Below are 16,031 nucleotides of genomic sequence, written 5' to 3' on the forward strand. Positions count from 1 at the left end.
TACAACTGAGAATGTTTACATGCATATCCATTAGGAGTAATTATCTGGCTAAACATCCATCACCCTTCTCAGCTCCACAGGTTCACTGAAGGTTTAAAACCATTATTAGTGGAATTTTGTATAGATAAACCCAGTCAATATTTTATTTTCTGTCCTAGCACCTATAATAAATTGTTAGTTCCCTTTTTTTTTTTTTTTTTTTTTTTTTATGACCTATAGGTTTTTTGTGGGGTTTTTTTGTTTGGTTGGGTTTTTTTGTTTGGTTGGTTGGTTTTGGTTTTTTTTTTTGTTTTTTGGTTTTTTTTGTTTTTTGAGACAGGATTTCCTCTGTATAGCCCTGGCTGTCCTGGAACTCATTTTGTAGACCAGGCTGGCCTCGAACTCAGGAATCTGCCTGCCTCTGCCTCCCCAGTGCTAGGATTAAAGGCGTGCACCACCACCATCCGGCAGGTTTTTGTTTTTGTTTTTTTTTTTTTAAATGACCTTTGGTTAATTGTTTTACAACCTCTTGGAATGTGCTCTGCGTGGGAGAAAAGTTGGGTTACCATCTAAGAGAAATTAACTGGTGACACTTGGGAGACTGGCAGAGTTCTCATTGCAGTTTTGACTATCAGAAAAGAATCTAATAGCAGTCCCACTGTAATAGAGCTTAATAACTACAGATATAATTTTAGGAATTCTTTTTTTTATTTCTTTTTTTTTAGGTATTTATTTCATTTACATTTCCAATGCTATCCCAAAAGTCCCCCACACTCTCAGATCATCATTAAAATTTAAGTCATCTATTTGTCTATATAGCATCACTACAAGACAGTACATCTTCGTGGATCTGCAGAGATTTGCTCCAAAGGGATGTGCTATTACTTATTGATTGTTATTTATGTTTAATAATAACAGGGAAAGCATATTAATAGCAGGAATCTTTTCTAAAATGAATCCCTTACAGCCTTGCTTAATAAGGATGCACCTGTCGCAGATTATATAATAATCCAAAGCAGGCCATTTCAGGATGATCACCTGCTAGTTATTAGCTTGTCCCATTATGATTCCTGACATGTCTGTCTATGTAGATAAATAGATACCACACATATGTAAATATAGCCCACTTCTTTTTAATAGGTCTTGCGTGCATTTGATTTATGGCTGACCATCGTTGATTTATGGCTGACCATCGTGTATTGGGTGACGGATTAGGGACTCATTTCTGGGTAATGTCTTTTTGTCAGCAGTCATCAGTTGTTGCTGTTCTTTGTCTAGGGGTGAGACCCTAGGAGACTTCCACCTGCTCAGTTAACACCTCTATTGATATTGCCATTGTTCAGATCTCTATTAGACAACCATTTTTTTTATATTTTATTTCTCATTTACATTTCCAATGCTATCCCAAAAGTCCCCCATACCCACCCACCCCCACTCCCCTACCCACCCACTCCCACTTTTTGGCCCTGGCGTTCCCCTGTACTGGGGCATATAAAGTTTGCAAGTCCAATGGGCCTCTCTTTCCAGTGATGGCCGACTAGGCCATCTTTTGATACATATGCAGCTAGAGTCAAGAGCTCTGGGGTACTGGTTAGTTCATAATGTTGTTCCACCTATAGGGTTGCAGATCCCTTTAGCTCCTTGGGTACTTTCTCTAGCTCCTCCATTGGGGGCCCTGTGATCCATCCAATAGCTGACTGTGAGCATCCACTTATGTGTTTGCTAGGCCCCAGCATAGTCTCACAAGAGACAGCTATATCAGGGTCCTTTCAGCAAACGCTTGCTAGTGTATGCAATGATGTCAGCATTTGGAGGCTGATTGTGGGATGGATCCCTGGATATGGCAGTCTCTAGATGGTCCATCCTTTTGTCTCAGCTCCAAACTTTGTCTCTATATCTCCTTCCATGGGTGTTTTGTTCCCAATTCTAAGAAGGGGCAAAGTGTCCACATTTTGGTCTTCATTCTTCTTGAGTTTCATGTGTTTTGCAAATTGTAACTTATATCTTGGGTATTCTAAGTTTCTGGGCTAATATCCATTTATCAGTGAGTACATATCATTTGAGTTCTTTTGTGATTGGGTTGCCTCACTCAGGATAATGCCCTCCAGGTCCAACCATTTGGCTAGGAATTTCATAAATTCATTCTTTTTAATAGCTGAGTAGTACTCCATTGTGTAAATGTACCACATTTTTTGTATCCATTCCTCTGTTGAGGGGCATCTGGGTTCTTTCCAGCTTCTGGCTATTATAAATAAGGCTGCTATGAACACAGTGGAGCATGTTTCTTTCTTACTGGTTGGAACATCTTCTGGATATATGCCCAGGAGAGGTATTGCGGGATCCTCCGGTAGTACCATGTCCAATTTTCTGAGGAACCGCCAGACTGATTTCCAGAGTGGTTGTACAAGCTTGCAATCCCACCAACAGTAGAGGAGTGTTCCTCTTTCTCCACATCCTCACCAGCATCTGCTGTCACCTGAATTTTTGATCTGATCCATTCTGACTGGTGTGAGATGGAATCTCAGGGTTGTTTTGATTTGCATTTCCCTGATGATTATTTTTTGAGGTATACTAGGTATCGCTTCCCTGCCATTTCTAGAAGATACAATCTCGCAACAGGCTTTCATGTTCTCTGGCTCTACAAACTTTCTGCCCCTCTGCTGTGATGTTTTTTGAGCCTTCAGGTGTCGGGGCTGTGTTGTATAGATGTGTCTGGAATCATGTCCATTGTATCTGGGATCCTCTAAATGCATTGATCTCTACTTAGAGCCAATTATAGGGGGTTTTGTAACAGTCTCCATTTGCTGTAAAAGGAAGCTTCTTTGATGAAGAGTAAGAATTGCACTTATTTGTGGGCATAAAAATAAGCTTTAGAATATGGTTAGGAGTTATACTGATCTAATAAAGTGATAGTGATGCTTTTAAAATCCATGACCTCACTAGACCTGGAAGTTGGCTAGGTTTGTAGGATCAGGCATGATTTTCCTCACATTCATTGGGCTATGAATCCACTTAAAAAGCTGTTGGTTACCACTGTGATATGGGTGCCATGACTGTACTTTTCATGATATCTTGCCATGCTTGTTTTAGTTCATAGGAATCACATCAGGATATGACTGTTCATTGCTTGCCTTCCTTGGCAGCTTACACGGTACTTTTTGGTACTATGAAAGCTGAACCACAGGAAAGGAGATGTTCGTGTTTAGATCCAGTTCAGGTCTTTCCAGTCAGGTGTCTAAGTGTGTGGTATCTTCAAGATAGGTATTTACCTCCAACTTCTGAGAGGTAATTTTTAAAGCTGTGATAACTCAATGGTCTTCTATTGCCAGAGTTTGTGGTCATTGTTCCTAAGATCTGTAAGGTCCTCTTCAAACAGCTTACAATCACTATTACAACCACACCAAATCAAGGGAAACATCTACCAAAGATTAACAAATCAGAAACAAAGAAAAGAGGAATGCAGGTACAAAGGACAGCATACTCTGAGACTCCTACACCTTTGTATCTTCATTGTCAAGCTCTGTACATGTTTCCTGTCAGCAAATGATTTATTGTCTAGGGGAAGGTCTTATAGGCTGCAGTACATTGCAAGGAAATTTTGATATTCTTTCTGTAGAAATAACAATATTAATACCTGTTTTAAAAGGGAGGTGATAATCATGTTGTATGTAAATAGTAACTATATATGTGTTTGATTTCTCACTCTGCTCAGCAGAAAGTGGAAAAGGCCTTGGAAAAAATTACTGATAGCAAAAATATGCTCGCCTATGAAAAGGGGAAACTCCAGGTATGAGATTTATCTTCCACCTTTTGTCTGATGTTTAAAATAGTATTTTTTGGATGGATTAAATATACAGACTTTTAGAAAGTCTCTGTCATTCAGTAACTCTGTAGCCTCTGATCCTCCTTAACTTCATTATCGACCAAGAGACATCTGCTCATAGACCAGTGGTGTAATGATGAAACCACAACCCATTCTCTGTCTGAAACTTTGTAACAACCAACTTGTACATGGCCATGCTGTTAGAGCATAGAAAAAAATCCCTGACAGATTTGAGTCTGTAGTGCTGAGTAGTGTGATGAGATGTAAGTGAGTGTGAAGGTACTGAGTTATGGTTGCCACCAGTTTTGCTCCCATGGTACCTACACTGCAGGAAGTTTGCCACTGATGTGGCTGAGCCTGACTTAAACCAACCCTAATGGAAACACTAATCTCTAATCTCTCTAATTTGTGAGTTCTAAGTCTTAGGTACACATTAGAATCAGGTGAGATTTAAAAAAAAGAAAGTTCCAGCAGTAGAAATTGTATATTTACCATTTCTTTTGAAACACATCCAATAAGGAAAAGAAGATTGGAGGACCCATAGGAGATAATAATATGCAATAAGTTTAAAAAGTGCTAATGGTAGACTTTAGAGTGGTGGACATGTGCATAGTCATAGAAAGGTCTTTTAATGGACAACTTCCTAGACAAATACCAGGCACCAAAGTTAAATCAGGATCAGATTAACGATCTAAACAGTCCCATTTCCCCTAAAGAAATAGAAACAGTCATCAATAGTCTCCCAACCAAAAAAAGCCCAGGACCAGATGGGTTTAGTGTAGAGTTCTATCAGACCTTCAAAGAAAACCTAAATCCAACTCTCCTCAAACTATTCTACAAAATAGAAACAGAAGGTACTCTACCCAATTCATTCTATGAAGCCACAATTACTCTGATACCTAAATCACACAAAGATCCAACAAAGAAAGAGAACTTCAGACCAATTTCCCTTATGAATATCGATACAAAAATACTCAATAAAATCATCACAAACTGAATCCAAGAACACATCAAAATGATCATCCAACATGACCAAGTAGGCCTCACCCAGTGATGCAGGGATGGTTTTTTTTTTTTTTTGGTTTTTCGAGACAGGGTATCTCTGTATAGCCCTGGCTGTCCTGGAACTCACTTTGTAGACCAGGCTGGCCTCGAACTCAGAAATCCACCTGCCTCTGTCTCCTAAGTGCTGGGATTAAAGGCGTGCACCACCGCCCAGCAGGGATGGTTTAATGTACAGAAATCCATCAACATAATCCACTATATCAACAAACTCAAAGATAAAATCCACATGATCATCTCCTTAGATGCTAAGAAAACATTTGACAAAATCCAACACCCCTTCATGAAAAAAGTCTTGGAAAGATCAGGAATTCAGGGCGCATACCTAAACATAATAAAAGCAATATACAGCAAACCAATAGCCAACATCAAAATAAATGGAGAGAAACTTGAAGCAATCCCACTAAAATCAGGGACTAGACAAGGCTGCCCACTTTCTCCCTACCTATTCAATATAGTACTTGAAGTCCTAGCCTGAGCAATTCAACAACAAAAGGAGATCAAATTGGAAAGGAAGAAGTAAACATATCACTATTTGCAAATGATATGATAGTATATATAAGTGACCCCAAAAATTCCACCAGAGAACTCCTAAACTTGTAAACAACTTTGGTGAAGTAGCTGGATATAAAATTAACTCAAACAAATCAATGGCCTTTCTCTACACAAAGGATAAAGGGACTGAGAAAGAAATTAGGGAAACAACACCCTTCACAATAGTCACAAATAATATAAAATACCTTGGTGTGACTCTAACTAAGGAAGTGAAAGATCTGTATGATAAGTAATTCAAGTCTCTGAAGAAAGAACTTGAAGAAGATCTCAGAAGATGGAAAGATTTCCCATGCTCATGGATTGGCAGGATTAATATAGTAAAAATAGCTCTCCTGCTGAAAGCAATCTACAAATTCAATGCAATCCCCATCAAAATTCCAACTCAATTCTTCACTGAGTTAGAAAGGGCAATTTGCAAATTCATCAGGGATAATAAAAAACCTAGGATAGCAAAAACTATTCTCAACAATAAAAGAACCTCTGGTGGAATCACCATGCCTGACATTAAGCTGTACTACAGAGCAATTGTGATAAAAACTGCATGGTACTGGTACAATGACAGACAGGTAGATCAGTGGAATAGAATTGAAGACCCAGAAATAAACCCACACACCTATGGTCACTTGATCTTTGACAAGGGAGCTAAAACCATCCAGTGGAAAAAAGACAGCACTTTGAACAAATGGTGCTGGCATAACTGGTGGTTACCCTGTAGAAGAATGTAAATTGATCCATTCTTTTTTTTTTAATTTTTTATTAGGTATTTAGCTCATTTACATTTCCAATGCTATACCAAAAGTCCCCCATACCCCCCCACCCCCACTCCCCTACCCACCCACTCCCCCTTTTTGGCCCTGGCGTTCCCCTGTACTGGGGCATATAAAGTTTGCAAGTCCAATGGGCCTCTCTTTCCAGTGATGGCCGACTAGGCCGTCTTTTGATACATATGCAGCTAGAGTCAAGAGCTCCGGGGTACTGGTTAGTTCATAATGTTGTTCCACCTATAGGGTTGCAGATCCCTTTAGCTCCTTGGGTACTTTCTCTAGCTCCTCCATTGGGAGCCCTGTGATCCATCTATTAGCTGACTGTGAGCATCCACTTATGTGTTTGCTAGGCCCCGGCATAGTCTCACAAGAGACAGCTACATCTGGGTCCTTTCGATAGGATCCATTCTTATCTCTTTGTACAAAGCTCAAGTCTAAGTGGATCAAGGAAGTCCACATAAAACCAGAGACACTGAAATTAATAGAAGAGAAAGTGGGGAAAACCCTCGAAGATATGGGCACAGGGGAAAAATTCCTAAACAGGACAGCAATGGCTTGTGCTGTAAGATCGAGAATCGACAAATGGAACCTCATAAAATTGCAAAGCTTCTGTAAGGCAAAAGACACTGTCAATAAGACAAAAAGGCCACCAACAGATTGGGAAAGGATTTTTACCAATTCTAAACCTGATAGAGAACTAATACCCAATATATACAAAGTGCTCAAGAAGCTGGACTCCAGAAATTCGAATAACCCCATTAAAAAATGGGGTACAGAGCTAAATAGAGAATTCTCAACTGAGGAATACTGAAGGGCTGAGAAGCACCTGAAAAAATGTTCAACATCCTTAATGATCAGGGAACTACAAATCAAAACAACCCTGAGATTCCACCTCACACCAGTCAGAATGGCTAAGATCAAAAATTCAGGTCACAATAGATGCTTTTGAGGATGTGGAGAAAGATGAACACTCCTCCATTGCTGGTGGGATTGAAAGCTTATACAACCACTCTGGAAGTCAGTCTGGCAGTTCCTCAGAAAATTGGACATAGTACTACTGGAAGATCCAGCAATACCTCCCCTGGGCATATGCCCAGAAGATGTTCCAACTGGTAATAAGAAAACATGCTCCAGTATGTTTATAGCAGCCTTATTTATAATAGCCAGAAGCTGCAAAGAACCCAGATGCCCCTCAACAGAAGAGTAGATACAGAAAATGTGGTACATTTATATAATGGAGTACTACTCAGCTATTAAAAACAATAAATTTATGAAATTCTTGGGCAAATGGATATATAGAGAGGATATAATCCATAGTGAGGTAACCCAATCACAAAAGAAGTCATTAGATATGCACTCACTGATAAGTGGTTATTAGCCCAGAAACTTAGAATACCCAAGGTACAATTTGCAAAACACAAGAAAGTCAAGAAGAGGGAAGAACAATGGGTCTTCATTCCTCCTTAGAATAGGGAACAGAATACCATGAAAGGAGTTACAGAGAAAAAGTTTGGAGCTAAGACGAAAGAATGGACTATCCAGAGACTACCCCACCGGGGATCCATCCCATGATTAGCACCAATCCCAGACACTATAGCATATGCCAGCAAGGTTTTGCTGAAGGGACCCTGAAATAGCTGTCTCGTAAGAGGCTATGCCAGTGCCTGGCAAATACATAAGTGGATGCTCACAGTCATCTATAGGATGGAACACAGGGCCCCCAATGGAGAAGCTTGAAAAAGCACCCAAGGAGCTGAAGGGGTCTGCATCCCTATGGGTGGAACAACAGTATGAACTAGCCAGTACCCCCAGAGCTTGTGCCTCTAGCTGCATATGTGGCAGAAGATGGCCTAGTCGGCCAGCATTGGGAAGAGAGGCCCCTTGGTCTTGCAAACTTTATATGCCCCAGTACAGGGGAAAGCCAGGGCCAAGAAGATAGAGTGGGTGGGTAGGGGAGCAGGGCGGGGAGAGGGTATAGGAAACTTTCGGGATTTGAAATGTAAATAAAGAAAATATCTAATAATTTAAAAAAAGGTCTTTTAAGGTTTTGCATGCTTAAAAATGTACATGATACGTAAGAAAAACTTCCTATGACTGTAATGTCAAAGAAAACAATTAAATCAGAACTTAAGGTCTAGACTTAACACTTTGTAAAGCTCCCCTGTTGAAGTCAGGCATGATGGACTACACCTATAATCCAAGAACTCAAAGGGAAGAGGTAGGAGAACAATGAAGCCAGCTTGATGTATAGCAAGGTCATCTCTCAACAATAGTGAAGCATGCTCCCCAGATGACTTGTGTGTAGCCATAGATGAGGACAGCTGGACAAAACAGTAGGAAATGAAGCCTACTTAGGCTCCAGACTGTTCAGATGAAATGTTGAGTATTCTTGCTATAGGCTTACCACATGTGTCTGCATTCATTCTTCCCTCACATTAAAGGTAGTAGACAAACGAGGCTCAGAATTGGAAGGCACACTGAAAGGCAGTTTATATGAGTTATGCTTATGTGTCAGTCTTCATTGACCTAAGCAGATCTGTCTGTGAGACCTGGAATTTGAGGACCTTAGAGAATAGGGTGAATTAAAGTCTAACACTACAGACAACTTACTTCAGTGTGCTTTTATACATAAATGTAACAGAGAAAGCAGTGATCCAAGGAAGGTTGAGTTCAGAACAACACGATCAGAAAAGCATGTAAATAAAGGTAAGTAAGCACGTGCTAAGTAATGACAGAGCAGCCCTTTCCCAGAACTGAAGTGGAAATGTCTGGTCATGTCTAATGATGCAAACTCACATGATGATTTGCTGAGGCAAGACCCAGGAGAGGACCCGTGATATTTGGAGAGAGGCGAGTGTATAAATAGGACCAGTGACAGGGAGCCTGCATAGCCAGTTGTGCAGCTCTTCATTGGTCTCGAGGCTGCACTGAGAGAGGCACTACAAAAAATTCCTGGCATTCTGGGTGGTCCTGGTTGCTCTCACTGACTAGTGCAGAGAGGCCAGGTAGTTTCTGCTGGATCCTGCCACCTCTGACACTGTAAAACCAGACTGCTGGTATTCTGAGAACAAAGATTAAAAATCTCCCCCCAAAACTACTTCTAAATAAATTCACATCCCCTTGTCCTATTTACCATTTCTCCCCTGCCTTTGGATGGTGGACTAAAAGGGGGATTCAAAGCATTTAAAAACCCTTATTAATAAAGGTTTAAAAAATCTAAGCCTACAGGTGGCACCCAGCATGGCTCACAGAACATTCTCAGGACAGACCAATTTAAACTCAGTTGCCTGGCACATATGATAGATTCTATCTGGAAAAAGCACTCAGCAAAGCAGAAGGCCAGATCCAGATCCAGGGTACACTGAGGACAGCGCTCAGCATAGCCTCACTGTATCAGATTCGGTTTTATAGCTATGTTCTGACATCCAACAAGAATGACCATGGCTTCTCTCACAGTTCCCCCAAGGCTTTGTTCATCATGCATCTTTCTTTTGACCATGTTCCAACATTTATAGAATAGTGACAATGTTAATAGTCAAATAAAAAGAAACTTTTGCCTACAATTTAGTTAACATCTCCTAGTGGTAGTGTTGTTTGTATGTATGTATAATTATCTACATCTGCATAATATCAGACATACTGCTTATCTTTATGTCAGTCAAGCCTTGGGCTAGCACATTTTAAAGAACTGATTCCTCTATCTTGCAGAATGATATAAAGGATGAGCTAAATACTAACTATGGCCAAGACACTAGGCTGCTATGTAGTCTTTAAACTTGGTTATATTGGGTTAACTATGTTACATAGGAAGTATATGTCAAAGTTGAGCTCTGTGGCATATGCCTGTGGTCTCGCTTGAAGAGCTAAGTATCATGCCTTGATTTATTTAGTGTAACGATGAGATATGACTGAATGTTAATTACTAAGTTGTTGCCTGTGGATTTTTTTCCCTATGAGTCTCAAGAACAAAGGTGCTGATGTGTATCACTGATTGACTTATACCAACCTCGTGAAAATGCTATTATCTACTAAATAAGTGATTCTAAGACAAAGTTACATATTAGAACATGGCTTGATGGGTTTTTAAAAATGAGATAAAGATAACTATGTAATCAGTACTCATACCAGGAAATAGAATATTTATAGCACCAGGACCTCCTTTCAGGGACTGTCCTCACAAGTCATTACCATGCTGACTTCTGACACCCCTGGTTGGTTACCTAGATTTTGATTCTGGTTAAGTATACACTATGTATTTTCTCCTGTCTTCTTTCTCTTCTCAGTAGTATAAAAGCAAATCTTGCTGCCCTGCTTCTGGTGAGTCTGGTGTAAACTGTTGGGTGGTGTATTGTATGACTAGTATATTGTATTGAAAGACCTCAGTGGGGAGACCCCCACTCAAGTCCCAAGACAGTATGCACACCCAAGGAATCACGAGAGACTGTCTTGATGCAAACACACAAGGCATTTTAATGATGGAGCTCTGGGCCAACACATATCTCATGCAGGAGACAGAGGAGTCGACCCTGAGGCTCAAAAGTTAGGGGTTTATATAGGAAAAAAATCGGGGGATAGGGGAAATTGGCATGGTTACACACAATTGGACAGTTTAAACATCAGCAAATTGTATGTGCAGATCGAGGTAACAGCAATTCTGAAGGGCGGGTGCTTGTCTATGTCAGCAGAGCATCTGGTTAACATTTAACACATGTCAGAAGGGCGGGAGACAGGAGAATTGCTAATCTTGTTATGGCTATTTCTTTGAGAACAGCTAATATTATTTTGGTAGCTGCAGGTTTAATCATCCTGAAATGATGTCTCACTTTGTTACAGTTACTGATTTTGTTTTCTGAACATCAAAACTTGTACTGTACTTAAGCCATTAAGGAAACATGGGCCAAAGGTTAAGAACAAGAAGAAGATAAGAAGGGGTAGGAAACAGGACTAGGCAGGGACCCTTTCAGCGAGGCTTGAGGGTCTGGGCGTGATGAAGGTGCACGTAGATCAGATCTCCGACTTGGAACTGGTGGGATGTCTTTGGGGTACCCGGCTCATTCACTGTAGCCAGTTATGACCAGAATTCTTTCTGCACCACCTGCAAGCCTTTTAACTTAGCATACAGATCATTATTACAACAACATGTAGATTTAAACACATCATTTAAGACAGTTATGGGCATGGGAGCCCTATAAACAATCTCAAAAAGAGTAACTAGACTGAATCAAGAGGGAGTATTTCAGTTCCAAATAGGGCAAGGGGAAGGAGCACCAAGTCTACGCCAGTCTCCATGGTTAATTTTGTCAAGGTCTCTTTTAGAGTTCTATTCATTCTTTCTATCTGTCCTGAGCTCTGAGGTCTGTACACACATTGTAATTTTCATTTGCCCTCTAAATACTTGGCCACACCCTGACTTATCTGGGCAACAGAGGCAGGGCCATTATCTGACACTATTGCTTTTGGCACTCTGAAACTTGGAAACATTTCTTCAGTAATCTTCTTGATGACTATCTGAACAGTCTCATTTTTACAGGGAAAAGCTTCTATCCATCTTGAGTACGTTCACAAAACCCAGAGGGTATTCATATACATATTTTTCTCAGTAAAGTCTATTTCCCAGTAGACACCGGGTCTGTCTTCCCAGTGTCTTTTCCCTGGATCTACTATAGTGTGGCAGACATTGACTCTTTGGCAGGACACACACTTGTGCACCACCTGTTCCACAAGGTGTTTTAAACCTGGTACATGGTACTTAGGCTTGGAGAATGTCTGGATGAGCTTGCTTACCTCTAAGTGAGTCCACTGATGCATCTGTTTGATCACAGCTTCTGCTTGTCTTTGTGGCAGGATTTTCTTTCCCTGGAGGTGTATCACAGTCTCTTATTTTTGCTGAACTGGTGACTGGAATCTTTGGAAATGAGGGCTAAATCCTCTGCTACGTAGGCAAACTCGGGCTCCATTGCCAGGAGCACCAGCAGGGCCATGGTTGTAACTGCTTGTGCTTCTCAGTCTGTCATGTTGTTGCCCCTTGTTATCATGGTATCTCTCTTCTGGTGCCTAGGACAGTGGATGATGTTTACCTTGGCAGGGTCATGGAGGGCCTCAGTAGAGCCAGCATTTCTTCTTTGTTTTTATTTTCTTTTTCTTCCCGGTGTCAGTAGACTCCTCTGTTGATATATGGTCCCATAGACATGAGCTGTGGCAAAAGCATACCTGCTATCCATGTAGATGTTGAGTCTTTTGAGCCGATGTGTCCTCTGGCAGGGCCTGTCCAGCTACCACAGCTGCTCCAGTATGTTTTTTTTTCTCTTCTTCTAGATAGCTGTTCCAGTCTATGAACCAGGTAACATCTGCACCCTCTAGTAACTGGTCTGTCAGATCTCCATGTCACCTATGCGTCTCAGCAAGAACCTGCTGAAAGTCTGGGTCTGGGAGCAGGGTAGCTGAGTTCAGACTTGCGGGAGGCAAAAGTGACTCTATCAGAGTTGAACAACAGAGTCTGGCAATGAGTCATGCGAGCGTTAGTCAGCCATCGATCAGGGCGCTTAAACACACTTTCTAGGGCATGCAGCACTGAGATTACCAGGTTCTGTCACAAAGCCAATATATCTGCGTCCTTGACCAGTAATGTTATAGTAGCCACGGTGTGCAAGCAAGCAGGCCATCCCACTGTCACAGGGTCTAATTTCTTAGATAAGTGTGCCACAGGTCTTTTCCAGGGCCTCAATCTCTGAGTAAGAACCCCTTTGGCAATATCTTTGTTCTCAGTCACATCTGGGAGGCCTAACGCTGAAGCCAACATTAGGGCAGTCTTAATGGCATCAAAGGCCTATTGTTCATTATTTTCCATACGAACGGCTGTTTTTAATTCAACAAAACCTGGAATCCACAGTCTGCAAAAGTCCACAGTGCTCAGGAACTTCTCTAACTTGATTTGAACTGGTCGGTGGGGGGAATATGAAACACAGTCTCTTTTCTAGCTGCTTCGGCAGGTAGGCCACAGGCCTCTTCCAAGGACTCGGCTTCTGTGTTAGCACCCCCTTTTGCTATCCCTTTACTTTTAGCCACAAACAGGTGGAAGGGTTTGGTCACGAGGCAGGGGGGGGGGGCTCCTCTTCTTTTTGTTGGGGCAGTCTCTCACCCAGTGCCCTTTTTCTTTACAGTAAACACATTGATCTTTAGCCAAAAGCTTTCTGTAGTTGCCAGGTACTATCTAAGTTCTCTAGTTTCTCTGACTATTGTGGCTAGCATCTTCTCTTATTCCTTTTTAATTCCCTGGCTCCCTGTTCCTTATAGATCATTTCTAAGTGCTAGCATTATCAGCATGTGCCAGTTTGCTGAGCTGTAGTCTTTCTTATTTACCTCTTTGCTGCTGTTTCCTAACTGTAATGGAGATCTCATACAATGCTCTCTCTCTCTCTCTCCATAGATAGATAGATAGATAGATAGATAGATAGATAGATAGATAGATAGATAGATAGATAGATAGATGTAGATGTAGATGTAGATGTAGATGTAGATGTAGATGTAGATGTAGATGTAGATGTAGATGTAGATGTAGATATATCTTTTTGTTTCTCCTCCTTGTCTTTGCTTCCTTTGGATGTTATCTAATTATCACGTCCCTATCCTATCACTTATCTTCTCTCATAGTTCACCTCTACCCTGTTTTATCCTTCTGTCTCACTGCACATCTCTGATTCTGAATCTGGTCTCTGTCTTTGTCAGCCTCATGTTTCCTCAACTCTTCCTCTTGCCTGTCTCTTACTTACTGGTTCCTCTTCTAAATATTTCTCATTCAGAATATTGCTCCCATTTCAGACCTCTCTAATCTCCTTCATCTCTATTTTCACTTCTCCTCACTGTTAACCTCTCTATTTGCCACTGTCATCCATCTCTCCTGAGTCTGCTGAAGCTTTGCTCTTAACTCACTTCCCTCCAGACCTCTATCCTTCCTTCGTTTCTCCTCCTCTGCACTTTCTTATTGATTTACACTAACTTTCTTACCGACTTACCCTGTCCTTCTCCTAACTTCTGTAACTTCCTGTTACCTTGGTCAGATTGTTGGGGCACTTTCTAGCCCCACAGAGACAAAACCCCCATCAGAGCCTGGTGGTTAGACTCGCAGGTGCTCCTTACCTTGGACAGGAGAAGCCCCAAGTGGGCAGATGCCTCCCTCACTGGAGCTTGGAACAGACTCATGGCCAGCAGGGAGGGGGCCCCGAGAAGATACATGGGGCAGGGAAGGGAACCCAGCTCTCACAGCCAGCTGCTGGGTCACTGACATCTCAAAGTGAAAGCTCTTTTTCTGCTAACAAGAGGCACGCTGGCTTACTGCCAAAGCCTAGAGATGGGCAGGTGGGATCCAGGGGAAAGGGAAACATAATTAGGCAAGTATGAGAAGCAGCCAGGGCTAGGAATACCACAGGGCACCCCTGGCCGGCCACTTCTACAGCCTCCTCCATCTCTCCTTCAGCAGCCACAACTGTGCCGCTGACTTCTCAGGGACCACCTCTTGTTCTTTCCTCCCTAGGCTCCAGGTCCCTGGGTGGGACCACTGTGACCCGATGGCTGCTCTCTGGAGTTGGAGAGTGGGAGGCAGTGCAGCTGAGGATCTGAAAGGAAGAGGTCAGCATCGGGATCTGACAGGATTCTTAGGCTTATTCCAGAGGGCATAACTCAAAACAGTCCTCAGCCATCAGTCCAAGTCCAAACGCAAAGAGACAAACAAAACACACAACCGAAACCTTCCAGATAAAGTGTCACAGTAATTCCACAGATACAGAAAGTAACCGAACAAACAAGACCAATACAGGGCGTCTTACACACCAGAGTGTCCTCGTTGTGGCCAGTGACGTTTTGGCACATCTGCCTGTCACTGCAACCACCCCAAATGGGCCCCTTTCCATGAGAAGGCCCCCAAAACCTAAGACCGGCCTAAAACCAAACCAAGATAACCAGTCGTCCCCTTAGGACTGAAACCAGACAAACCAAAAGCAAAACAGAATCAGAAGGAGGACACACAAGTGAACAAGACAGACAGACAGATAGGCAGGCAGGCAGGGAGGGATTCCACTTCTACTCCCTTCCCAGTAGGAGCACTCTGTCTCCTTCATTCTGAAAGACAAAAGCCAGGCTCTCTTGACTTTCCTGATGGGGTGGGATTCCACTTCCACTCCCTTCCTGACAGGGTGGGATTCCACATCCACTCCCTTCCACCCTTGGAACGTCTTCCAGGGTTGCAGCCTACGGCCCTAGGATGTCTCCTTCCACAGCCACTGGGTCCTTACAGCCCACAGTGGCAGCTGCCAGAAAACTGAAACCAAACACAAACTCAGCGGCCCCATACTCGGGCATTCAGACAACATATAAGACTCACACAGACATACCTCCAAGGGGTCTTCGGGGTTCCTGGGTGTCATGCAAATCTTGGTGGAACCTCCAAATGAAAGACCTCAGTGGGGAGACCCCCCACTCAAGTCCCAAGACAGTGCGCACACCCAAGGAATCACGAGAGACTGTCTTGATGCAAACACACAAGGCATTTTAATGATGGAGCTCTGGGCCAACACATATCTCACACAGGAGACAGAGGAGTCAACCCTGAGGCTCAAAAGTTAGGGGTTTATATAGGAAAAAAGTTGGGGGATAGGGGAAATTGTCATGGTTACACACAATTGGATAGTTTAACCATCAGCAAATTGTACGTGCAGATGGAGGTAACAGCAATTCTGCAGGGCGGGTGCTTATCTATGTCAGCAGAGCATCTGGTTAACATTTAACCCATGTCAGAAGGGCAGGAAACAGGAGAATTACTAATTTTGTTATGGCTATTTCTTTGAGAACAGCTA

The 16,031-nt window shown here is 42.2% G+C and overlaps 1 protein-coding gene across 17 annotated transcripts in view; it reads left to right on the plus strand.

Moving 5' to 3' along the window:
- Positions 1-16,031, plus strand: part of Ccdc150 (coiled-coil domain containing 150) — a 118,067-nt gene that overhangs the window by 59,790 nt on the left and 42,246 nt on the right. For 13 of the 17 annotated variants that reach the window (XR_001778458.1, XR_001778457.1, XM_017312896.1 and 10 more), the window contains one exon: positions 3,695-3,766. The exons of 2 other annotated variants lie outside the window; for them this stretch is intronic. Coding sequence is in view for 13 of the 15 variants with exons in the window: in XM_017312896.1 (XP_017168385.1) it covers positions 3,695-3,766 (72 nt within the window). In the remaining 2 variants the exon portion in view is untranslated. Of the gene's footprint in view, positions 1-3,694; positions 3,767-8,824; positions 9,114-16,031 lie in introns of those variants that run through there. 2 more of the 17 variants (XM_017312916.1, XM_017312920.1) reach the window with 2 other exon arrangements.

The sequence above is a fragment of the Mus musculus genome, chromosome 1 (genome assembly GCF_000001635.26).
Source record: "Mus musculus strain C57BL/6J chromosome 1, GRCm38.p6 C57BL/6J".
NCBI classification, from domain to species: Eukaryota; Metazoa; Chordata; class Mammalia; order Rodentia; family Muridae; genus Mus; species Mus musculus.